Consider the following 26,555-nt stretch of genomic DNA (forward strand, 5'->3'; position numbering starts at 1 on the left):
TATTTATGTAGTATATAAAAAATTAATTATATATAAAAGAAAAAAGAACTAAAGCTTGTAATTTTTTTATTAAACAAAAATTTTAATGGATATATAGAGGCTATGAAAAATTGTAATGAATAAACTCTTCATTCTCTTTCAATGGTAGAAAGAGTGCAAGAAGAGAATATTTTTATAAGAAGAACAAGAGACATGTAATAAGATAGGAAATATTTAATAGAAATACTGGGAATTTAATTGTTATTATTTTTTGGCATATTTAATAAAGGCTTCAAATGCCAATTTGAACAGAATTAGAAAACTTGCTATTAATTTGAAAAAATTTAACAAAAAAGGTTTTTTATTCAAAATTTGTTTAATTAAATTAAATTAAATTTCTGTTATATATTGTCTCCATAATTTTCGTTTTTTTTTTGGGAATTTTTCTTCTTCCACATCTTGTATATATATTTTGTTTATATATAAAAAATTTTCAAATACAAATAATAATAATAATATTTAATTAATCATAAAGAAAACTAGTAAAAAAATAATAGTTACACAAACAATAAAAAAAGCCATAGTGAAAGGGGTGAAAAAAACTAAAAAAAAATTACAAGACCAAAAAATAAAGTAAAGCTAAAAAAACTAGAGTTTATATAGTTTCTCTCTCTATGTAATGATTTTAAAAATAATTGTTTTTTTTTTAATTTAAATTAATTGATTGCTGTGGTTCTTGTGGTTGTTTCTCTTCATTGTTTTACTTTTTTATATATATTTCTCTGTTTGTTTTTATATATATAAATAATATAGATTTGTTTTTTAAATATTTATTATAATATTTGTTGTTGTTGTTTATAATAACGTATGAAAAAAAGTATTTTGTTTTTGTAGTAGAGAACTATATTTTTTTCGATTTTATTTAATATTTTTTTGTTTGTTTGAATATTTATATAGTTTTTTTTTTAATTATTTATGCCACTATGAATCTGCAAAAGAATTAAGAAAGAAAAAAAGATACAAAAAAGAAAATAAAATAACACACATATAAAAAGGATTTTGTTTACTAAAATAAATACTACTAAAAATAAAATGCTTTAACAAAAATTAGAAATAAATAATAAAAAAAGGAACGCAACAAAAATATGAATTAAAACGAAAAAAAAAAAAAATAATAGAAACGAAAAAGAAAACGACTGTGTGTTGCGTGTTTTTTATATGTAAAATTAAACTTTTAACAAGAAAATGAATAAATTATAGAAATGAAATTTACAACAAAAAAAAAAAACAAAGCATGCAGCAAGACATAACAAAAGCGAGAAAGAAAGAAATTGACGAAAGGAGGAGGGTTGCTAAAAAAATTTAAATTCATAGAAAGTGGATAAATTTGAAACCAGCTGAAGGTGGTGTTTATGGGCCAGCTGAAGGCGGTGGTCTTTATAGGTCAGCCTGAATGTGGTCTTTATAGGCTTATAAGGGTGTCGAAAAAAATATTTTAAAAATCCACGGCTTATAAGGGTGTCGAAAAAAATTATTTTAAAAATCCACGCCTTATAAGCGTGTCGAAAAAAATTATTTTAAAAATCCACGCCTTATAAGGGTGTCGAAAAAAATTATTTTAAAAATCCACGCCCTATAAGGGTGTCGAAAAAAATTATTTTAAAAATCCACGCCTTATAAGGGTGTCGAAAAAAATTATTTTAAAAATCCACGCCTTATAAGGGTGTCGAAAAAAAAATTAAAAATCCACGCCTTATAAGGGAGTCGAAAAAAATTACTTAAAAAATGTACGCCTTATAAGGGTGTCGAAAAAAATTATTTAAAAAACCCATGCTTTATAAGGGTGTCGAAAAAATGTATTTAAAAAATCCACGCCTTATAAGGGTGTCGGAAAAAAATATTTAAAAAATCCACGCCTTATAAGGGTACCGAAAAAAAATATTTAAAAAATCCACGCCTTATAAGGGTGTCGAAAAAAAGAATTATTAATCGACCTACTGAAGGATTTATTTATAGACAATTGTAGGTTGAATTTGTGGTATAAAAAGAATCTCCTAAAACCTCTATTAAAATTTAATAGAGCTCATATAAAAATAATAATAGTTCTTAATTTTTTTTTTTTTTTTTGGTTTATTTGTCCATTTTTTCTCTTTTTAATTTAAACCTCCTTCGACAATTTTTTCTTAAAAAAACTAAACTAATAACAGGAAATTAGTATAAGAAAAAATCCAAACACCATATTTTTGTTACAACAACAATAATGCAGAGACAAAAAAAAAAAATAAATATGAAAATAAGCATGCCATTTTTTTCTCGGAAACAAATATTGTTTTTTTTTCTAAACTACAGTTAATTTTGAGGTTATGAACACAATTGAAAAGTAAAACAATTCAAAATGAATGGTTGGAATTTAAAATAAAAAAATGAATGAATTAACAATTAAAAAAATGAATTGTATTTCAAAACTAACCTGTAGCTGCTTGCGCTGATGATCCCGGCGTAGTATTATTGGCCGTGGCAGCAGCACTTGTGGCATTAGCTGAGGATGAACCAGCAGCAGCTGAAGCTGTTGCACCACCACCTTCACCGCCAGCGCCAGCAGTACGGTGTGCGCTATTTTGCAGATGTTTTGGCAACAATTGTGGTATTAAACTTGGTTGTATTGAAAGTTCTGGAAACAAAAACAAACATTTTGATTAATTCAAAATACCAATGAAAAAAAAAATAAAAAATGTTCCCAACTTACCATGTTCTGTAAAATTGAATAGTGGCGGCATTTCCCGGCCATTTGGTAATGTATGACTACCCTCTTGGCGCAATTCATCGAAGAATGGATGGGCGCATGCTTTCAATGGTGTTATACGTGCACTTGGTGTGTATTCCAATAGTTGCGATACCAAATTTATAGCTTCTGGTGGAGTGCGTATACGGAAAACCTAGAGAAAACAATATGAAATATTTGTTTTGGATTGCATTTTGAACGTAGTCAAACAGGATAAAAAGAAACGTGGGGATCAAAACGCAAGAGGTGGAGGAAGAGAAAGAAAATATAAAGATTTGTAATTAATGGGATTGTTAGAAAAATTTGGTATATACTATTTAAAAGGTTAGTTTGGATTTTAGGGTAAATGGGAGTTAAGGTAATTAAATTTTAAATTAGAATATATTTAGCAGGATTAAAAATAAAGCCAATTATATGAACACCCATTATAAATATATACACGACGATATTTTTTTTATTTTAACAAAAATTAATTTGGAAGAGAAAAAGAAGAAGAGGAGGAGAATGAAAAAGAAATTGAGAGAGAAATGACAATATAATATATAGCAGTTGGAGGTGCTTTTTATAGGCCAGCTGGAGGTGGTCTTTATAGGCCAGGCGGAGGTTGTCTTTATAGGCCAGCCTGAGGTTGTCTTCATAGGCCAGCTGGGGCGGTCTTTATAGGCCAGCTGGGGCGGTCTTTATAGGCCAGCTGGAAGTGGTCTTTATAGGCCAGCTGGAAGTGGTCTCTATAGGCCAGCTGGAAGTGGTCTCTATAGGCCAGCTGAAGGTTGTCCTTATAGGTTAGCTGAAGGTTGTCTTTATAGATCAACTGAAGGTGTTCTTTATCGACCAGCTGAAGGTTGTCCTTATAGGCCAACTGAAGGTGTTCTTCAGAGGCCAGCTGAAGGTGGTCTTTATAGGCCAGCTGGAGGTGGGCTTTACAGGCCCGCTGGAGGTGGTCTTTATAGGCCAGATGGAGGTGGTTTTTATTTGCCAGGTGGAAGTGGTCTTTATTGACAAGGTGGAAGTGGCCTTTATTGACTATAAGGCTCTAGAGAAGATCTGAATGAGTTTCTGGAGCTGCACGGAATCTCTATAGACGAGCTAAAATGAGTCTCTATAGACGAGCTAAATGGAGGCTCTATAGAAGATCTGAAGGAGTCCCTCAGCTGCGTGGAGTCTCTGTAGACTGAAGGGAGTCTTTATAGACGAGCTGAAGGGAGTCTCTATGAACGAACTGAAGGGAGTCTCTATGAACGAACTGAAGGGAGTGTCTTTAAACGAACTCAAGGGAGTCTCTACAGACGAAGTGAAAGTAGTTCCTGCAGTCGATCTGAAGGGAGTCTCTATAGACGATCTGAAGTGAGTCTTTATAGACGAACTGAAGAGAGTCTTTGTAGACAATTTGAAAGGAGTTTCTATAGACGAGATGAAAGGAGTCTCTACACACGAGGTGAAGGCAGCCACTATAGACGAGCTGAATATTGCCTCTAAATGCAAGCTGAAGGGAATCTCATAATAAGAGAGATCTGAAAGGACTCTCTATAGACGAGATGAAGGAAGCCTTTATAGACCAACTCAAGGCAGTCTCTATAGACGAACAGAAAGGAGTCTCTATAGACGAGCTTACAGGAGTCTAGACGAGCTGAAGGAAATCTCTGTGGGCGAGCTGAAGAGAGTCTATGGACTAGCTGAAGGCGGCAACTAAAAACAAGCTGAATAGTGAGTCTTTATAGACGAGCTGAAATTAGTCTCAATAGACGAGCTAAAGGAAGCCTTTATGGACCATCTGAAGGCAGTCTCTATAGACGAGCTAATGGTATTAATCACAGATTAATTTATTTATTATTATTATTTCTTTTTTCTTTCCTCTGATCTCTTCCTTCTTTTCCATTCTTCTACCAAAAAACTCTTTCGTTTCTAATTTTGATTTATTTACCAGAAGAAAACAACGATTTTTATATCGAAAATAAAATTTGATAAGCATTGAAAGCAAATATTTACAGACTTGTTGGTTGGTTGGTTCAACAAAAAACATATCATGGATTTGCCAAATGCCATAAAACAAGAACAACAACAACAATGCAACACGCACACACACACACAAACTCTGGCTTTGTCACAAGCATTTTGTTTTTATTTAAGCAAGGGGTCGTGTGTTGTTTTTATAAAAATTTCAAAAAATGTTGTCAATGATTTGTGTTTCCCAAAAAAAGTGGAGAAAGGGTTAGAAAAAATATTTTGTAAATGATGAGTGTTTTGAGTTTAGGGCTTTGTGTTGTTTGGCCAATTATTAGAAAAAAACGCAAATTAATTTTATAGGTTAGGTAAGGCCAATAAAAGAATTTTTTTAAATTTGTTTTTTTTTTCAATTTTTTTGTTTTCTCAATTCACTGCGTTTTTTCTTTTGTCCTCCCCTCTTCTTCTGGCCCCCACACATTACTAATAAGGGAGGTTGGTGTAAGCCTTTCGTGTTCGTGTTAAAACTAGTGGTAGTAGTGTACGTCGTCGTGACACATTGATGAAGAAGCTTACTCTTAAACGTTGTTTCTGGCTTAGGGCATTTGGAAATTGGGAACGTTCAAGTAAAGACTGTAAATAGTGGATGTTTTTTCGTTTTGATTTTTTTCGTATAACAATAATAAAGAAAAAATAATAACAGATTAGACAATAGAAGAAGACATATTACAAAAATAATATAACTAAATATAGAGAAAGCCAGCAGTTTACAGAACAATAAACAGCACTGAAGGGTTACAAAGTGAAGACTATTGCAATATATTGACTTATGATTTTCAAAAAAGGCAGGATAGGTTTAAGGAAATGATAGTAGGGAATATAGGCTTAGATGTTGTAAGAGAAAGAGTAAGAGAATGGGAGTGATATTACTTACTTTTTGCCATGGATGACTTTTAATTTGTGGAAATTTGAATTCCGTATAATTGGGATTCATTTCACGAATTTGTTCTCGTGTAGGTGTGCCCAAAACTTTGATAACCTCAACCAATTGATCAACGCCCGAATCACCAGGGAATATGGGTTGGCCCAATAGTAATTCAGCTAATACACAACCGGCGCTCCACACATCTGGAAAAAAATAGTCAATGAAATATTAATAAAAATAAACAAAATATTAAAAAATCGAATCAATAAAAATTATCAAAGAAGGGAGGTTTTATAGAAGAGCTGTAGGAAGACTTAATAGATCAAATGAAGTGGACCTTTATAGACCAGCTAGGGAGCCTTCATAGACTAATGGAGGTATTTAAAAGCGAGCTGAAGGTGGTCTTTATAGAGGATCTGTAAGGAGTATTTATTGATCAGATGAAGACGATTTTTACCAACAGAAGGTGATCATTACTGATTAGCTGAAGACGATTTGATGGGACGAATATATTACAAGGATTCTTTATAGACTTTAGAGTGTCTTTATAGATTATAGAGGGTATTCAAGACCAGCTAAAGGCGGCGTCTGAAGGGCGCCATTATAGACGACTGAAGTGCGTCTTTATTGAAGAACTAAAGTGCGTCTTTATAGATGAGCTGAAGGGAGTCTTTATAGAAGAACTGAAGGTAGTCTTTATAGACGAACTGAAGGTAGTCTTATAGACGAGCTGAAGGGAGTCTTATAGACGAGCTGAAGGGGGTTCTACCAATATTTTTTGCTTTAATTGACTATATTTATAGGACATCTGAATGGTGTCTTTGTAGGCCAACTGAAGGTGTTTTTTTTTCAACCTGAAGTCGCTCTTTATAAATAAACTTATGGCTTTCTGTATTGATAAATTTAAGCCGTTCTATATAGACCAGTTAAAGGCGGATTTTATAGACCAACCGAAGGCAGCATTTATAGGTCTCCCAAAGGTTTTATTCGTATGCCATGTGAAGGTGGTATTTATCGACCAGTTGATGGCAGTGTATGATGCCGGTTTTAATAGACTCGCTGATAGCGGACTTAATAAAATGATGAAGGAGGTCTATATAGCGGTATTTATGGACCTACTGAAGATCACATTTATAGACAAATTGAAATCTCTTTTTACAGACCAGCTGATGACGGTTTTATAGGTCACCTGATGTGGGTCTTAATGGACCAGTTGTTGTCGGTCTTTATTGACCAGATGATGGCAGTCTTTAAAGCCAGATGAAGGGTGTATTCGTAGACCAGCTTTAGGTGGTCTTGATAAAGCAAGTAAAGGGTGTATTAATAGACCAACTGAAGTTGATGAAATTATAGATGGGAGGAAGGACAGACAGTATTAAGATTCGCAAGTGTACAATAATAGCCCACTTTGTTAATTTTATGAAAACTAATAAGTCGCTTAAATGTTGGAACAAATTATTTGTTTTTATTATTATTCATTTTGAGTCACCATTATACTTTTGTATTAAATGTCAATTTCATATTCCTCCCTTACTTACCAATTTTTGTGGTATAATTTATAGCGCCAAATATCAATTCGGGTGCACGATAGTATCGTGAACATATATATGATACATTCGGTTCGCCATGCAACAATTGTTTAGCACTGCCAAAATCGCATAATTTCAATACAGCGGTCTCTGGATCCAATAATAAATTTTGTGGTTTAATATCACGATGACAAATACCCAATGAATGTATGTAAGCCAAACTTCTGAATAGTTGATACATGTAAAGCTAAAAGGGAAAACAAAAATAATAAATTAATTAAAATTATATTTAAAAAAAATATTACTCTCTTTACTTACCCTAATAAAGTTAATGGGTATTGTTTGCTTAGTTTTAGCATATTGACGCGCCACTTTATAAACCGTTTCTGGTATATATTCGAGTACTAAATTCAAGAACACTTCATCGCGCTATAAGGAAAAAAGAAAAAACAAGGAACAAATATTGAAATTAGTAACATTTTTGAAAGAATTTTAAAATATATATGAAAACAGAAAAAATAATGAATATGAATTTATTTTATTTAATAAAAATATATAAAATAAAATAGGAAATTTAAAAACATTTATTTTGCATGCCAATAGCTTCATTAAATATAGCAATATATTTTTTTGTTAACAAATAATGAAGGCTTCAATGTTTGGTGTTTTTAATGTTTTTTAAGGATGCTAAAATCCTTCTGCATTTTAAAATGTTAATTTATAGGCTGCCTAAATCATTTTGTTTTTTGAAATTTCATTTTATAGGCTGCTCAGATCCTTCTGTGTTTTTGAAGGATGAGCAGCCTTCTGATCCTTATTAAAAGAAGAGTTTTTAAACAACAAAAATTAATTGCCTACTTTTAGGCTCTCAAAAAAAAAAACATAAGAATTTTAAGAGGAAAAGACTTCTTAAGGATTTTTTTATTAATATGTATAGCCGGTATAGAGAAAGTCTTTAAAGACAAACCGATGGAATCATGATGGACAAGCTGATGAGAGTCTTTATAGACGAGCTTAGAGGAGTATTTATAGGTGAATGAAGAGCAATTTTTACAGACGGGGCGAGATTAGTATTTTTCGACGAGCTTAGTCTTTATATACGAACGGATGTGAATCTTTATAGACAAACCGAGGCAATTATTATGGACCAGCTGAAGAGAGTCTATAGACCAGCTTAGATTGGTATCAATTGACGAATCGAGGGAAGTATTTAAATACGAGCCCAGATTACTATTTTTAGAAGAATTGAAGTGATTATCTATAGACGAACTGAAGGTTTAGATGTAGACGAGTTGAGTGGAGTGCTTACAGTATTTGAAGACAAGTTGAAGGGAGTCATTAAAAACGAGCTGAATGGAGTCTTTATAGACGAATTAAAGGAAGTCTTTATAGATAATCCGACAAATCATACGAGGGCCTAGGCGAGCTAAAGGGAGTCTCTATAAGTAGGGCTGTCTTTATAGACAATCTGATGGCGGACTTTATGAATCCAAAGAAGATCGTCTTTATATGGCCCGCTGAGACTGTTTTTGTAGACAAGTTGAAGACTATTTAGACGATTTAGATTTAGATACCAACTGGAGTCTTTGTTTATGGACGAGGTAAAGGTGGTCTTTATAGATCAGCGGTTGGCTTTATTTATAGACCACATGTAGGTGATTTTTAAGGACCATCTGGAGGGTGTCTTTTTAGAATATGAAAGCGGTCTTTATCAACCACCTGAAGACAGACAATTTGATGGCGGTGTTTATAGACCAACTGAAGCTGTTCTATATAGAAAAGTTAAAAGCGGATTTTATAGACCAACTGAAGGCATTCTTTATAGGCTACCTAAAGGTTTTTTTTGTATTCCAGTTATAGATCAGCTGATGACAATGTATATAGGCCAGATGATGGCGGTTTTTGTCGACCAGCTGATAGTGGACTTAATAAACTAGATGAAGCAGGTCTTTGTGGTCTTTATAGATAAACTGCTGTCGGCCTTTATAGACCAATTGAAGCCGTTCTATATAGACTAGTTAAAAGCGAATTTTATAGAACAACTTAAAGGTTTTATTTGAATTCCAGGTTAATGCTGTCTTTATAGACCAGTCTGATGACAGTATATATAGGCCAACTGATGGCGGTTTTTTTAAAGACCATCTGATAGCGATCTGAACAAACTATACGGATGCTGAACATCTTTTTTATAGACCACCTGAAATGAAACCTTTCTTAATAGACCAGGCGAAGAGAACAGCTTAAGACGGTATTTATATATCTACTGCAGATCGTTTTTATAGACCATCTGATCGCAGTCTTTATGGACCAGCTGATGCCAGTCTTTATAGCTAGATGACCAATTTAAGGTGGTCTTTATAAATCAGGTGAAGGGCGTACCAATTTATAGATGAGATGATGATTTTATAGACCAATTTAGATTTTATTTCATAGACCAGCTGATGGTACTCTTTATAGCCAGACGACCAGCTTAAGATGGTCTTTATAAAGCAGAGGAAGGACAGTGTGGTGAAGATTCGCCAGTCTACAAAAATAGAGATTTTCCTATGCTTCTTCTTTATCATAATTTTAAAGAGGCATTGTTGGTATTTTAAGGTTAGTTTGGATATGTCTGGTTTTTCCCATTACAGGACGTGATCTTTATATAGAAGAATATAGTGTGGACTCTGTAAAAAAAGATGCCCAGGATTTCTTTGAGAATACACTTCTTTCTCTAAAAAAATGTAATACAAACGGATTTCTTTATTAAAGTAATGGCCTTCCAATGCCCTATAAGAATTCTGTGGGTATACCCTGTGAAGGGCGTCTTTAGAAGATAAACTAGGCAGTATTTTGTGTGGAAAATGTTTCCCTTTCTATGAAAGAAAGGTGAATTCCTTATAATTGTTCTTTGAGAAAAATTGTCCTCTAAGACCCACTTAGAATGTTCTTATGAAGTGTGATCTCTATAAATGATAAATCAGTCTAGTTTAAGAATAATATGTTTGGTCTTTTGTACGGAAATATTTTATTCTTATAATAAACCAAGTGATTCTGATTTGCGAAATATTCTCCCTCTTCATTTCCCTTTCTTATTTCTCCCTCTATAAGAGGGCCTTCCTTTGTGGCTATTATAGGTCATATGAAAAACAACATGCTTAGTAAAGTATTGAAACATGCTAACAAGGGCGGAGCTATAAAAAAATAAAATAAGAAAAAAAGGAACATAGGACTTTTTTTAAAAATAATAATTCAAAATGGTAGCATTTTTCTTAATGATGGCGACAATGATCCCATAAATTTCAATTTTTTTTCAATTTACTACATATAAAACTGTGTGTGATTGACTTCCGCAATGTAATGAATAATAAAAAAAGGAATGATTTGAAATAGAAACAAAAAATTAAGCCATTTACAGGATATAAAAAACGAAAAAGAAAAACAAAGTGATGCTGTTGCGGTGAAGGAATTGATTTCTTAGACACTTTGTCACTGGCATACTCTCTAAACGAACGACACAACAACAAATATTTGATTGATTTGATTTTTTTTTTTGGAGGAGCAATATACACAGAATTAAAGGAAGTTTTTTTGGTTGGTATGAAAACGAAAACGTTTTGAGTTTCGAATTATTTCCATTGGTGATGATTGGTTTGAAAATTTGATGAGATTTTTTTTTTTTGGGAATTGATATTGGTGTGAATGTGATTGTTTGTTGTTTTTACTTATGTTAATAAGTAATGGCTTTATAGCTACCTGAGGTTTTAGAACCGAAGCTAATATTCCCACATCAATGGGAAATTCCGCTAACTTTGTATTTTTTTATTTTTTGGGGGGAAGTTTTTTTATACGGAAATTTTGTTTTTTGATTTGTAAGCAATGGGGATTGTGTTAATTTTTTGTTTGAACATTTTTACAAAACAATTTCATCACATTTGTATTTAAGTTGTTGATTTATTTTTTGCATTAAAGATGTTGGTGTTGGGTGTTTGAGCACACACACAGACACGTATATATATATATATATAGGACGCGTTGTTTACAAATCATGTTAATTTGTTGATAATTTTTGTGGTTAATACATATAAATTAGAAAAAATTAAAAAAAAAAAAAAACAAATATTAAACACAAAATTTACAGAAAAGAAACAAAAGGTAAAAGAGACAATAAAAAAAGACGACAAGAGGATTTGTATTTTTTTTGGAAAATGTGAATGAAAAAACAAAAATTGAAAACGAAATCTTCTTCAATGTCCCCCAATATTTTTCTGTTGCAAGTTCTTTTTAAGGAATATGGGAAAAAATAGTGGGAAACTAAGAACCTATTTTAAAAAATGTAAAGAAACCAAAAAATGTAAGTTATCAAACAAAAGCATGCTAAGACAATATTTTGTTCATCTTGTGGATCTGCTTTTTCATCAACATCAGACGAACAAAAAAACAACGGACATTTCTCTTCTTTTTTTTTTTGTTGATGAATTGGTTGTTTGTTAGGGTTAATTGGTTGTGTTGTGTAGCCATACAATAAATTTGTATATATCTAAGAGAAAAAACACAACAAAGGAAAATATTTGAGCTGCAAACCTACCTTTTCACCACTCGAATAGAAGAAATACAAAAGTTTTACAATATTACAATGTTCCAATTTGCGCATAATTTGCAATTCACGATTCTGCAAAGAAACAACAAAACAAATGAAATTAGTTTTTTTCATAATAAATTTAAAAAATACCAGTCCTTACCTTAAATCGTCTGTCTTGTAAAACTTTTTTAATTGCCACCAGTTCACCGGTATCGCATAATTTGGCCTGAAAGACAACGCCAAAACTGCCATTGCCAATCACCTTTGTATCTGTGTAGGAAACTTCTTGTACACGATCGGTACCTTGGCCCGGAGTGGCAACAACTGTGGTAATTTTGGAACCATCTCTGCCTGTTAGGGTGCAAAAGAAGGAAAAGAATTTTGAGTTTAGTATTTTATTTATATATTTTTTTTTAATTTTTCAATGCTATACCCTGAAAAAGATATTTTTGTTGTTGTTGTTCTTGTTGGCTGTGTAAAATGTAGAAAATAATTTGTTTATTTTAATATATTTAATTTCAATTATATATTTGGGTACTTTATTTACTCCCAATTCTAAGGAAATGAGGGAGAACATAAAAACCATTGCCTACTTTTAGGCAAAATAATTTAAAATTAAGAAATTGTAATAAAAATTGAAAAGAAGGATAAATGTGGTCTAGTCGAACAATTTTAATAATAATACCGCCCACAAAAAAACAAAAAACTGAGGACTGCATCATAGCATAGGGATGTGAATTGAAAATATATTTTTTATAAGATTTTAAGCTTGAGATGTTAGAAAAGAAGAAAATTTATTAGGTATTTTTATTATATTTTAATACAAAAAACATTGACTACTTTTAGGCAAAATAATTTATATTATCATAATCTTAATAAAATTGAAAAAGAAGAAAAATATTATGTGTTTATTTTCTATTAAAAAAAAACATTGCATACTTTTAGGATCAAATTCTAACTATCTTATTTTATAATAATAGTAATATTGACGCCCACATAGCTCTTGGGTCGCTTTGAAGAGCATCATTTCATTTATTTGAAAATTGAGATGGTAGAATGAAGTCAGAATCATCAATTGAGAAGATTTATTATATTTTTAATTCCCATTTTTTCAATTTTTATTTTGATTAAAAAAATAGAAAACTTACAAACATTTTTTTTATTAAACTTTTAAATATAATAATTATATGGGAATATTTGGTGCATAAAAATCTCGACTAGAAGAGTTAAAGAGTTAACAATTCTTACAATTGTTTAAGTCGGATATTGGGGAAAATAAATATATATAACGACTTAATTTGAAAAAAAACTGTTTCAGTTCCAACAGAACTAAAAGCGTTTATTGCAAAAAAAAAATATTAGAACCCATTCCATTTTTGGAAAAGACTTAGAACCTCTATTCTAAGCTGAATATTTTTAATTTATTGCCTATTATTAGGCAAATCAGCTGTTACACCAGTCAGCTATTTTTAAATCAAATAAAATCTCAAAGTTAAACTTCAAATTCGATTTGAATCGCCCGCTTAAATTTCTTCAAAAGATTTTGAGTGTCTAGATAAAATTTCGAATATCATTGCCTACATTTAGGAGACAAATATTAGCAGACATCAGCTGATCAGCTATAAAATTACAGGGAAATAATATTTTTCAAATGTATTAATTGAGAGATCTAGAGCTGCAACTCCCATTTGAATCAACCAATTGAGTTTCTTAAAAAAGGTTTTGAGTGTCTAGATAAAATTTCGAATATCATTGCCTACATTTAGGAAACAAAATATGATCAGCTGATCAGATATAAAATTTTTTGGCAAATAATATTTTTCAAATGGGATTTGCGGGTCTTGATTAAAAGCTGCAACTTCCATTTGAATCACCCACTAGAGTTTCCTAATATGGTTTTAAGTATCTAGATTAAATTTCAGGATAAAAACATTAGTAAAATATTAAAATCAGCTGATCTGCTATAAAATTACAGAAAAATAATATTTTTCAATATTTTAAGTGGTTTAACAAAGTTAAATATGATAAATAATAAAAAAATATAACTATACTAGGCTAGCTATTTATATTTCGGCTTCAAAATCAAAAAAAAAAAAAACTACTAAATCTGTTTAATTTTATTTTCTTTTTTAATTTTCAGGAATTATCTGTTTTGTACTAAAAAATCAAGGATGGCAAAAAATTACCAGAAGAGCGGTTATTTATATTTTGGCTTTAGCACCAACATTCATCATTCTGATTCATTGGGTTTCTCGTAGGCACAATTAATTTAAAATTATAGTGCCAACTTTCAGGCTGTAAAGACAAATATGATATTTAATATTCCTCGGCTTTTTATCTTCATCGTTCGGGTCCAATAATATACAAATCTTTTGGATGAAGTATTCTGCTGCTACAATTACTTTCCAGTTCTATTGCATACTTTTAGGCAACGTAATGTAAACATAAATCAGCTGATCAGACCAAAACTTAAAAATTCAACTAAAACAAATAAATCTGCGGTTAAAGTTTGTCGGACTTTATTTTTTATACCCTCCACCATTCAAAAAAAATTAATAAAAAAAATTGATCGGATTTTTAATATGGAAGCTATGGTAGGACGTTTTGACATAAAAACCATAAAATAGCAAATATGGCTGAAAATTGAGCCCAAAATACCGAAATACCGAAAAATACACCCAATTCGAATGAGAAACGTGGACATACTACCCAAAAATACCGAATATTTAGGGGCACTGTTATATGGAACAATAGTAAAAATTGTTGGTAGAAAGATGTGTCACCCATTGAGAACACAACATATTAAATTACAACCAATTAGGTTGAAAAATGAGCCCAAAATTCGCAAAATATCGAATATTTTGTGGCGACTACCCTTAAAAGTGGACCAATAGTAAAAATTTGTCGTTGGAAGATATTTTACACTAGGAGAATCCAAAATTACAAATTACACCAAACTCGCTTGAAGAAGTACCACAAATTATGAATACCTGGGGTTAGAGGTACTATACGAAAATGCGTACCAATATATTTTAATTTTCAATACCCAATTTCCTGGATGTAATAAAAACTTTACAAAATTTTGAAGGCTCTATCTTAAAAATTACGATCTCTATTGTGATTTCACAGTTTTTTTTTACCATACTGTTGTAATTTATTGCCTACTTTTAGGCAAATCAGCTGTTATTTTCAAATTGATTGTTGTTGTTCTAAAACCACTTCTTTGTTTGGTATTTTTTTTTTTAATTTTTAATATTCTATTATAATTTCTTTCAATATTTACCTTCAACTTCTTCCACACCCTGGATTTTCTCTTTTGTCTTGTCGATTTCCTTTGGAATGGAAAGGGCCACACTATGTTCGGGCCATAAATCATTTAGTTTACCAATTAATTGTTTCATGCCTAAGATGAATTCAAATATTAAATTTATTTCCGAACACATGGCGAATGCGATTCAAAAACATAAAATAAAACGTCAAAGGAACCCGACGGCCGTGGAGAATTACAAAAATTTGAGAAAGCACTTAAATTATTAACACAAAAGACAAATTTGAAAAATAATTTTCAACAAAAAAAAAAAAAAATTGGAAATTTGTTTAACTCATTGTTTAATTCGAATAATTAAGCAATAGAGAAATAAAAAAAAACAATTTTTTTGTTTTGAAAATAATGCCAAGAATTGTAGATAAAGAATATTCTTCAAAGAGAACAAAAGAAAAATAAAAAAATATGTGATAAGTGGAAATAAAGGAAAGGAGGAGAATGCATCAGAAATGGATTTGGGGGGTATTTAAACTCTTATCGCAAAATAATTATTGTTATATTTTTTCAAACGGGAACAAAGCCCACAAAACGAAGTAATTCTAAATAATTGATAACAAATAATAACAATAATGCAGGTCAAAAATTCTTCTCTTTATAATTGATTATAAATGAGAGATTTGACATATTTATTTTGTGTAATTAAATTTTGTCGTAAGCAAAATGCACTTCGAGGAGACACAATGACATTTTCGTTTATTGGATTTTCTTTTGTTTTTTTATTTTTATATCCCCCCATCTTCTTTAACATTTTTTCTCTAGCACAGACAGGTGTTCAAAGTTAAAGTGAATTTGAAAAAAAACTGTATATAACAGTTTTCTATTTCCCATGATGCGATGGCAACAAGTTGAAGAGGGGGAAAATAGAATCTGATGAACTATTTTTTCTTCCTCTACTTCTCTGATTTTAGGAAATTAATTATAATTAAAATTGGCATAAACAATTTTTGTATAAAAAATACGTTCGTATTTTTTTAGAAAATTAAAAAAAAAAAAAAACGATTTGGCTAAAATCATTGTTTTCATTGTCTGACTTTTTGGCTAGATGAAGGGGCGTGTAGTGCTATTTTAAAATCAGAATTTTCGCTTTGTTTTGACGTTCACGATTTTAGAATATCCTATACTATATTATACAAAGTAATAATGGAACTCAAATGCAGAGTCATGTGAAAGATACACCTGGGAGACGAAATAAAAATATGCCATAGAAAAAATATACGTGAAATTAAAGCATTGTAGACCGTTTAGGTCAATATTTTCATAACATGAACTTTTAAATGTTCGCTATTAGTTTTTTCACTTAAAATATAAATATGCTATAGAAAAAAATATACGTGAAATTAAAGCATTGGAGACCGTTTAGGTCAATATTTTCATAACATGAGCTTTTATAAATGTTCGCTATTATTTTTTTCACTTAAAATATAATTTTTGTCCACATAACTGTTATACAGAGTGTTTGAAACTGGAAAAATGTTTTAGCAATGCATTATATTATGTTGTTAAGAGTTTGCGATAAATTTCGAACATTTTCTATAGTGTATAACAGTTTCATATAACTGTTATACAAACTGTTATAATGCAAAAATGTGTCAAAAATCGATTGTAAGCAGTGTAGGTAATCCGAATCCATCTTGAATGTTGTACAGACTTTTTGGAGTTGATTAAATCAGAAAGTATATAAAAATCATTAAAAATTATTTTTAGGTAATTCTGAGAATATTTTGTGCTGAAAGTTTATTTTCTACAAATTTCCAATATAAAATAGCTTACAATAATTGAGAACAATTTTAAAAACTTTATTTCAATTTAAAAAACAAAATTATTATTAGAAAAAAATAAAAAAAAAACAAATAATTAATTCATTAATTTTATGAACTTTTTCCTGTTCAGTATGTATTTGTTCATATCACAAGATGTCTTTTTCTCAAATATTTTTATGAATTTAAAATTTTCTTGGATAAAAGATATAAAATGACTTTTAAAAAATTAGAAAATATTTTAGATGATTTATTTAAAAATATATTTAAAAAATTGTAATGTGAAAAAAATTATAAAAATTAATTAAGTCATAAATTGTATGAACTAGTTCATACTCGATAGATATCTGTTCATACTAAAATGCTTTATTTTTACTGCTGTATTTTATATTTAAAAAGGGGAAAAATTGTGGAATGTATATTTTAAAGGACCACTAAAAGCCTTCATATTTCCTTTCATTGTTTTTAGGAATTTGTTCATAGTAAATATGAAATACGTCCACTGATTGGGAAAATATTTGGCAACCTTACTTAAATGTAGAAAAAAAAAAACAATTATTTTATGAACTTTTACATACTCAGTAGGAATTAGTTCATAACGAATTTTTTTGTAATTTTTTCCATTCAAAATATAAAAAAATAGAAAATATATTTAGTTATTATTATAAGTAGTTATAAAATTTATAAAAAAGACTTCACAAATTGTATGAATTATTTCATATTCGAAAGGTATTTGTTCATAATAAATTGATATTATTTAATTTTATAGTTATTGCTTAATTTTCTCTTTGATAGGAGAGTCTATTAATTATCCAAGAACTTTCCGAGCAATAATCTTGGAAAATATACTTGAAAAGATCACTACAAGCTGTCATATTTTCATATATACTTCTATTTCTAACTTTTTTTAAATGTTCAAGACAAAGAACTTCGTATCTATGCTCAATTCTTAGAGAACTATTTTTTAAATTGATTAAAGACCTTGAAGGAGTTCTTTTCATAAATTGTATGAATTTGTTCATTATTTTTTTATGTATTTATTCATAGGAATATCATATTCCGTTGACACTCTTTTCGAATTATTTTTTGCATGATGGAATATGAAACGAATATCTTCTATAATCCAGATAACACTATAATCTTAGAGAATGAGTTATCGAATTGATTACAGTCTTCGGAAGATTTATTTCCATAAATTGTATGAATTTGTTCATTATCATTATGTATATGTATTCATAGCAATCCTATAAACAGTATTTATTTAAAACTATTTTCCTATTTTTGATTTCATGGAATATCATGTGAAGAAATTTATACTTTATTGAAGGCTTGTTTTATTAAAAACTTTAGAGAATCTATTTTCATAAATTCTATGAATTTGTTCTTTCTTTCTATGTATTTGATCATATCAATATTATATTTAGTTTTTATTCGGTAAATTTTTCCTTTTTTCTTTTTATCTAAAGGAATACCAGACGAGGAACTGAATATTTATTAAAGAAATAATCTTACTGGACGCATGATCTCATTTCATAAAATATATGAATTTTTTCGTTACTTTTATGTATTTATTCATAATATATTGCATATTTTTTATGTTATTTCAAATGAAGAGTTGAGAAGGAAATATACAGAATTTTATTTTTAGAATGTCTTACATTAATTCTATAAATCAATTATTTCTAATTCGAAGAATTTGTTTTTAAGAATATCGGTCAATAATATCAGGAAGTATTCAAAAAGTCTTGATGAATAATGTTCGTAATTTTTTTTTTCTGGATGTTGGGAATTGGTTATTACATATATCGTGAACAGATTCCAGTATTAAAAGGTATATTTGTTACAATAAATATAAATATTATTACGATAAAAAAAAAACTAAATTTGAAAACATTTAGAACTTTTTTCCTAAATGTCAATAATATTTACGTATTTTGGGGAAATGTTTTCCTTACAAAATTTTTGTATATTTGGGCATTATTTATCATTTATTCTCCATTTTTAGATTTAATATTGTCCAGAAAGGTTCATAATGAAATTCATTAACTTAATGCATGAATTCATAAATTGTATTCTTTTTTTAGGAACATTTTTCATAAGTCAAATAAATTTGCATTTAATAAATATTCAGTGAACATTTTTCGGTAATTTTTAAAGCATGATTGTGCCTTTACTTTATTAGCAGGGGAATTAATTTGATTGAATAAAAAAGGTAACCCCAACCTGCTTAGCTTTTTCTATCATCGAATTAAATATTTTATACATATTAGGACCTATTTTCATTAAATATAGATATTTTCGTAATAAATTCTTTATCAATTTCGCTAATCTTATGAACTTTTCCATTATTCTTATGAATATTGGAAAGATATTTTTGTATTTAATTTTCTTTGTTACTTCTCCTGGAATCAGGAGCGAACACATACTTTCAATTAATAGGGAAAAATTATAATTTAATTGCTAAATATTATCAAGTTCTTCATTATTTTAAAGACTTATGGATTTTTTAGGAATAATTATTTTAAGGATAATATATATTATGTAAAATAAATTCGGGTTGCAATTCCTAATGAAAGATTGTATTCCTAGATAATAAAAAATATATGCCAGTACAAAATGTAGTTCATCCATCATATGCTTTAAAAATTTTTTATGAATTATTTCATAATTATTATGAACAAAATATGCAACGTTTATTTCTTAAGGAAGCAGAACATATTTTTTGTACCAAGGTAATTTCTTATTTGATTTGTGAACATTTTATGAATTATTTCATAATAATAATGAATTATTCATTACTTTTAGTAACTTTTTTATAAAATAATTAATTATTTGAAATATTGAGAACATCCATTTACTTAAGAAAAAGTTGTGCATTTAACATAATGATCCTTAAGGAATATCTTTATGAATTATTTCATAATTATTATGAACAAAATATGTAACGTTTATTTTTTAAGGAAGCGAAACATATTTTTTTGCACTATAGTAGTTTCTTATTTGGTTTTGGAAGATTTTAGGAAATATTTCATAATTATTATGAATTTTTCAATACTTTAACTTTTTAAGGACATACATTTGCTTAATAAAATAATAGTGAATTTGACCTAAAAATAATTTAGGGATATTTTCGTAAAAAAAAACTTATTAATAAGAATTTTTAAGAAACTGAATATTTCTTCCACCTAAAGGCATTTATCATTTGATTTAGATAAATTTTTTGAATTATTCAATATTGCTATGAACTTTACTTTTAGAAACATTTTCATAAAATAACTGATTAAGTAGACTATTTTTATAAAAAAGAAAATAGTTTGCGCTTAAGGATTTTTTTCATAATTATTATGAACGTTTTCGTAACTTTATTAAACCGAACGCATTTTAGGACATAGGAACGTTCTTCATTTCCTTTAGAAAAATTGTATGAATTATTTCATAATGGTTACGAACTTTTTCATTACTTTTGGGAATATTTTCACAAGACAACTCATTATTTAGATTTGACATAATTAGTTTATTCAGATAAATAATTATTAGGATTTTTTACGAAAAATTATAGTTTTGCACAATACGGCATTCATCATTTGCATTAGGAAATATTTATGAATTTGTCATAATTATTATGAATATTTTCATGACTTTTACGATTAATTTCAAAAAGTAACGAAATTAATTGGAATTTTTTAAAGAAAAGTGTTATATTTTTGCGTTGAATGGCATGTATCACTTGTTTTACGAAATACTTTGGAATTAAATTTCGGAAATATTTATGAATTTTTCATAATTATTATGAACTTTTTCATAATTTTTACGATTATGATATTTTCATAAAATTAATAATAATTTGGAATTTTTAATGGAAAGTGATATATTTTAGGATTTTATGACATGCAACACTTGCTTTACGAAATATTCATAATGAGTATGAACTTTTTCATTGTTTTTAGCAACTATTTCATAAAATATGAACTTTTTCATTGTTTTTAGCAACTATTTCATAAAATAATTAATTTATAGGAATTTTATAGATTTCTTTACGCAATTTCGATTCTTTTGCTGGTCATTTCATTTTTTACTTCCATTTAGGTTCCTTTGACGTTTTTTTTTTGTGTTGATAACTAAATTTATAATTCCCTACTTGGATCTGCGTATTTTTTATTACTACTCGGATTGCGTGTGAGAGCATTTTTATTGATTTTTTTCTTTTTCGTTTTGGAACTTGAAGTTGTTGTCGTCGTCGTGGTGGTCGTTGTTGTGGTCGATGTCAACGATGACGACGATGAACTTGAAGTAGTTGTTGTCGTTGTCGACGACGAAGACGATGAGGAGGAAGACGAATGCGATTTTTTTGAGGCCGTTTCCGATGATGACGCCGAGGACGATGACGATGAGGCAATTTTAAGTTTTACACTTGTTTCCGTTTGTTTGTTGTTGTTGCTGTTTGAGGCTGGCGGTTTATGGAACAACGATTGAGTGGTAAATACCGGCAATGGCTTAGCAGGTTGAGCCTGAAATTTCGGTGGCGGAGTTGAATTACTTTTGTCATTATCATTGCCGAATATATCACCGGTGCTGGGTTTACGAACTATACTGCTGTTACGTCGTACGACGACACGTTTTGTGATAATCCGTTTGACATTGTTACACGATGCCGATCGATTGAAGGTGGGTTTGGTGGCCGTAGTAGTCATATCGTTTTGGTTATCAAAGGCACCCAATGAGCTAAAGGAATTGTTACGAGTATCCAAGGTTGTGGTGGAATCGTCACCACTATCATTTTTCTTTTTCTTGCGGACAATTTTAATTATTTTACGCGGCCGTCCCGTTGATTGAATCACCTTTGGGGACGTTTGCGAATCGGTGAGATTGAATGGATCCACAATTTTGAAAGGTTGAAGTTTGCACAAAAAAAATCAGAAAGAAAAGGTTACGTGATTCCGATTTTTTTTAAAGAAAACCTTCACTTATTTTTTGTTTTTCTTTTTTTTTGTAATTTTTTTTTTACAAAAGATTATGCGTTCACGGTTTTTCTTGTTGTTGTTGATATTTTTTATATAGATTTTTTTTTAAATGTAATTTCAATATATATTTTTTTTTGCTTCGGTTTTTTTTTTGGTTAATGCCTGAGAGGTTAATTGCTTTAACGTTTGTACGAAACTAGTTCAATATTAGCCAAAGATTTTGCATGAGACCCTCATTTGAAGCGTATTACAACAAATTGCATGGCTATGTTGAGGTTTTTTGTTTTTTTTTTATTTTTTCGATTTTCTTTACCTCGTTCGCAGTGGATTCTAAAAAAATCGAATCACTTGTCACATTGTAAAAATCAAAGCAAATGTTCGATAAACCACGAGATGTTTTCCAACCAACAACAGCAGGTTCATCGTCGTCCGTCCGTCGTTCGTCGTCTTCGTGATCGTTGTTTTTGGGTCCTCTAAAGAAGAAAATCGCCGAGAAGGGAGAAGGAGGTGTCTGTTGTTTAGCTTCAAAATTTTCTTCCGATTTTTTTATTTATTTTTTTGCTTTGTAATTGGCATCAGCCAATGGTCTTTTTTTATTCGTGAGATTTTTATTCGGCTGTCAGATTGTTCGTTCGTCTGTCCGTATGTCTGTCTGTCTATATCTTGAACAATTTAATTTTACTCATGTTAAGGTAGTTGCCGCCTTCGATCAATGAAAAAGTGGAAAAAAATAAAATTACGAGACATTACAGTTGGGGGAAATCAATCAGTGGCGTAGCCATGAAAACAAGACAAAATAATTTAAAGAAAAAAATTTCAAAATTTTCTCATTAAATTAAATCATTCTCTTAAGGAACTTATGCCGATCTGTGAGAAAATCATGGCAATTTTTCCTCAAACATTTCTATGTTTAATAGTTTCTTTCCAAACCAAATTGCCATCATGTGATTGATTCCAGAATTGAATTCGATATAGAAATTCAAATATTTTTCTAATATATTTTTTTGCTCTATCATGTTTCGACCTGCTAGTTCTAATTAGCACCACCACACATTCTTTTATCGTTTTTATCATTGGCGTAAATTAAATTTCTATAGCTGATAATTATTTAAATTACATTTGTTATAGAAATGTCAAGAGAGATTCGAAGAGAATGACATGTGTTGAAATTATTTTTTTTCTATGATGGATTTGTTGTTAAATGGATGGACAACAAAAGAAATAATGATAATTAAATTTGAATGACAAAAAGTGTGTGTGGACATTTTCAATATAGATAGGGGTAATAATTATATATGACAACAGATTATAAGGCCAAAAAAGATAACAATAAATAAATAAAGACTTTGCACTCATTAAATAAATTGAGAAGCCAAGGAAAGAGAATAATCTAGAAAAAAATGTGGAAGATAAATATTTTTAATATTTTTTTTAAAATTGAAATAAAATAGAATTTAGAACAACGAACATTAAAAAATAATTGTTTTATAATTGTTCTCAAAAATTCATAAAATGCGTTGATATTTGCTGATATTAAATATTCATGAAAATAATGAACACCTTCATAAAATGTATGAAATTATTCATAAATATATTTTACGTTTTTTTAAGGTTATTTACGTTTAATAAAGACAATCATTAAACAAAGATTTTCTTTAGATTGGAAACTTATTTAATAATATATAGAAATTACTATTGTTTAAAAAAAATCATATAAATAATGAAACATTTCCTAAAACGAATGAAATAATTCAAAATATTAGGCAAATAATTGTTACAACTTTTTCAAAAAAGAATTTATTTAAACAAATATATATTTTTAATAAAATGTGAACTCATAATAAATCATATTATTTTAATATCCCTAGAAAGGAAAGTTTCATAAAATATATGAAATAATTCATAAATAAAATTAAATAATTTTTACGTTCTTTTTTTTTAAATAATTTTTAAACCAATATATTTTTTAAATGGTAACTTAATAAAAAATATATAGAAATTTCAATTATTGAGTAAAGAGTTCATAAAAGTAATGACAACTGTCCTGAAATTTATGAAATAAATTCATAAATTAAAAAATGAAACATTACAAATTACACAGAGAGAAGTTCATTTGAAAAAATATGTAAAAATATCTGTATATTTATGAATAATGGTGAAATTATGTAAAAAAAGGAAATTATTTGCCAACACCGCATAAAATGTAACGAATACTTTCCTGAAATTTATGAAATAAATTCATACATTAAAAAAAGAAACATTACAAATCGGGCGGAGGGAAATTAATTTGCAAAACTATGTATAAATATTGGAATTTTTATACATTAATTGAATACATATGGCGTAAATCCTATATTTTATGAATATGTTCATTCACATTCATAAAATATATGAAATATTTCATAAATAAAAATAAATATATTTTACGAAGTGTTTTGATTATAATAGCTATTAAAATAATAGATAAAACTATTATTACGTAAGAAATTCATAATAATTATGAAAAATTTCCTAAAATTTATGAAAAACCAAATTTTATCAATTATTGGATTTTTTCTAATAAAAGGTACTTATTCGGAGGTCTAGAACTATGAAACGAGTCGGAATATTTAATTTTGATGTTGGGCAATATTGTAGCTATGGACAAGCAGAACATTTTCCTAAAACAATTCAACCGGCAAAAACAGCTCGGAGTACCTCAGAATTTTATAAAAAATTTAATTATTCCTAAGTAAAGACATTTTTTCATAGGCATATAGCTTGGAAATCCTTTGGAACTTGGTTTTACTGTGTTCAGCATTATTGTAGCTATAAACTAGCAGAACAATTTTCCAAAACAACTTTTTCTGCAAATACGTATCTTCTGCCTCAAAATCGGTAAAATAATGAAAAACCGAGTTTTATCAATTATTAATTTTTTTTCTAAAAAAGGTACTTATTCGGAGGTCTAGAACTCGGAAACGACTCGGAATATTAAATTTCCATGTCTAGCAATATTGTAGCTATGGACTAGCAGAACATTTTCCTAAAACAATTCATCCACCAAAACCGGCTCGTAGTACCTCAAAATCGTTAAAAATATTGAAAACCTTTATTTTATAAAAAATTTAATTTTTCCTAAGAATAGAGATTTTTTCGGAGGCATATAACTCGGAAACCCTTTGGAAATTGGTTTTACTGTCGTCAGCATTATTGCAGCTATTAACTAGCAGAACAATTTCCTAAAACAATTCAACCGGCAAAAACGGCTTGTAGTACCTCTAAATCGCAAAAATATTGAAAATTTTTATATTATCAACAATTTGATTTTTCCTAAAAAAGGGATTAGTTGGGAGCGGCTATATCTCAGAACTGTTGTCAGCATTATTGTAGCTATGGTCTGGCAGAATAATTTTGTAGACCAACTTATTTTTTATTTTTTTATAAAAAGGGATTAGTTCCGAGGGATATAACTCGACACCCCCTTGAAAATTGGTTTTACTGTGTGTAGCATTATTGTAGTTGTGGTATGGCAGAACAATTTTCCGAAATAACTTATACCGTAAAAACTCCTTCTTGTGCCTCAAAATCCTTAAAATTTTCAATTTTTTCTTTTTTTATCAAAAAATTGATTTTTTTTCCTAAAAAAAGGGATTTGTTCGGAGGGCTATAACTCGAACCCCCTTTGAAAATTGATTTTACTGTGTTTAGCATTATTGTAGCTATGGTCTGGCAGAACAATTTTCCGAAATAACTTATACCGTAAAATCTCCTTCTAGTACCTCAAAATCCTTAAAATTTAGAAAATATGAGTTTTTATCAAAAAATTTATTTTTTCCTATGAATGAGTTTTAAGTCAGATTTTACTTTAATGATCGAAGTTTTGCAAAGGCAGCCTTTTCTTTTCACTGCAAAACTTCGATAATTAAGGTCGGTTCGAAGTAGTGAAATCTGAGATATATATTTTTCTTTTGAATACTAAAATATTATTTTTAAATAAGAGGGTATTGGAAAATAATTTTTTGGTATTTTTTCTTCTTTTCTGATCCGCTCATAAGTTAAAGACATCTGCTGATATGTGCATCATCATTTTTGTCCTTACTTTCCCCCCCATCTTTCTATCACTTTCTGCAATCTTTATCACTTCTTCTATTTTTTTTTTCGAAATTCTATTTGTCCTTCTCAGTACCGAAAAAAAAAGAAATTTTTCATGGCAAAGTTCAAATCTTTGAAATGCTTCCCGTTTTTTTTCTACTTGCATCGCTTTGTGGTTCGTTCTATCAGAACAGTTGATGACTTTTTATTGACATTCGATGATTATTATCATTTGTTGTTGTCGTTTGAGGTTTTTTTTCGAATGATGATGATTTGACGTTTTCGGGTGATTTTAATGTTTACGTAGTTGAGATTTTTTTGGTATTTGCATTTCTAATCATCATCATGAGATGGATATTGATTTGAGAGCCAAAATATTTGTTCAAACGAAAAAATTGTTTATCACAATTTATTTTTTTTTTCTATTTACCAAAAAAAATAAATAAATAAAAATCGGAATTGAGTGACTCTAAAAATAACGAAAAAAAAACATGTTTGGTTATTTTCAAAACCGATTTTTTTTCTCGATTTTTTTTTTTTTTTTTGACAATTTGACATTCACTTTGATGATCCACAACATTAACATAAATTACGCAGACAGAGGGAGGAGTGAACCTCATAAAAACCACAAATGCGGCAGGTGTTAATGGAAGGCACAGTGGTACAAAATTTGCAAAAAGGATAATTTTTTAAATATTTTTCTTTTTATAAAAAATTTAAA

At 29.1% G+C, this 26,555-nt stretch overlaps 2 protein-coding genes across 3 annotated transcripts in view; both read right to left on the reverse strand.

The window, feature by feature from the left end:
- Positions 1 to 737: 737 nt before the first annotated feature.
- Positions 738 to 21,100, reverse strand: LOC133327304 (protein kinase shaggy-like). 2 transcript variants are annotated; one of them, XM_061535869.1, is made up of 11 exons: positions 20,938 to 21,100; positions 15,001 to 15,120; positions 11,878 to 12,068; positions 11,724 to 11,807; positions 7,475 to 7,585; positions 7,166 to 7,403; positions 5,637 to 5,830; positions 2,726 to 2,915; positions 2,450 to 2,650; positions 947 to 968; positions 738 to 804 (listed from the first exon to the last, which is right to left on the reverse strand). In XM_061535869.1, the coding sequence occupies exons 2-10, from the start codon at positions 15,116 to 15,118 to the stop codon at positions 961 to 963; spliced, it is 1,335 nt and encodes a 444-aa protein (XP_061391853.1). In that variant the 5' UTR covers positions 15,119 to 15,120; positions 20,938 to 21,100; the 3' UTR covers positions 738 to 804; positions 947 to 960. The 2 variants fall into 2 exon arrangements, with proteins under 2 accessions (XP_061391853.1, XP_061391852.1); XM_061535868.1 differs by lacking the exon at positions 738 to 804 and having other exon boundaries at positions 873 to 968.
- The window catches only part of LOC133327306 (serine-rich adhesin for platelets-like), a 31,333-nt gene continuing 25,701 nt past the window's right edge, over positions 20,924 to 26,555 (reverse strand). Inside the window, exon 2 of the mRNA XM_061535871.1 lies at positions 20,924 to 21,637. Within this exon, the coding sequence (XP_061391855.1) occupies positions 20,924 to 21,637 (714 nt within the window). The remainder of the gene's footprint in view (positions 21,638 to 26,555) is intronic.

Source organism: Musca vetustissima, unplaced genomic scaffold (genome assembly GCF_032173495.1).
Source record: "Musca vetustissima isolate MV318-11 ecotype Yass unplaced genomic scaffold, APGP_CSIRO_Mvet_v1 utg12756, whole genome shotgun sequence".
Taxonomy (NCBI): Eukaryota; Metazoa; Arthropoda; class Insecta; order Diptera; family Muscidae; genus Musca; species Musca vetustissima.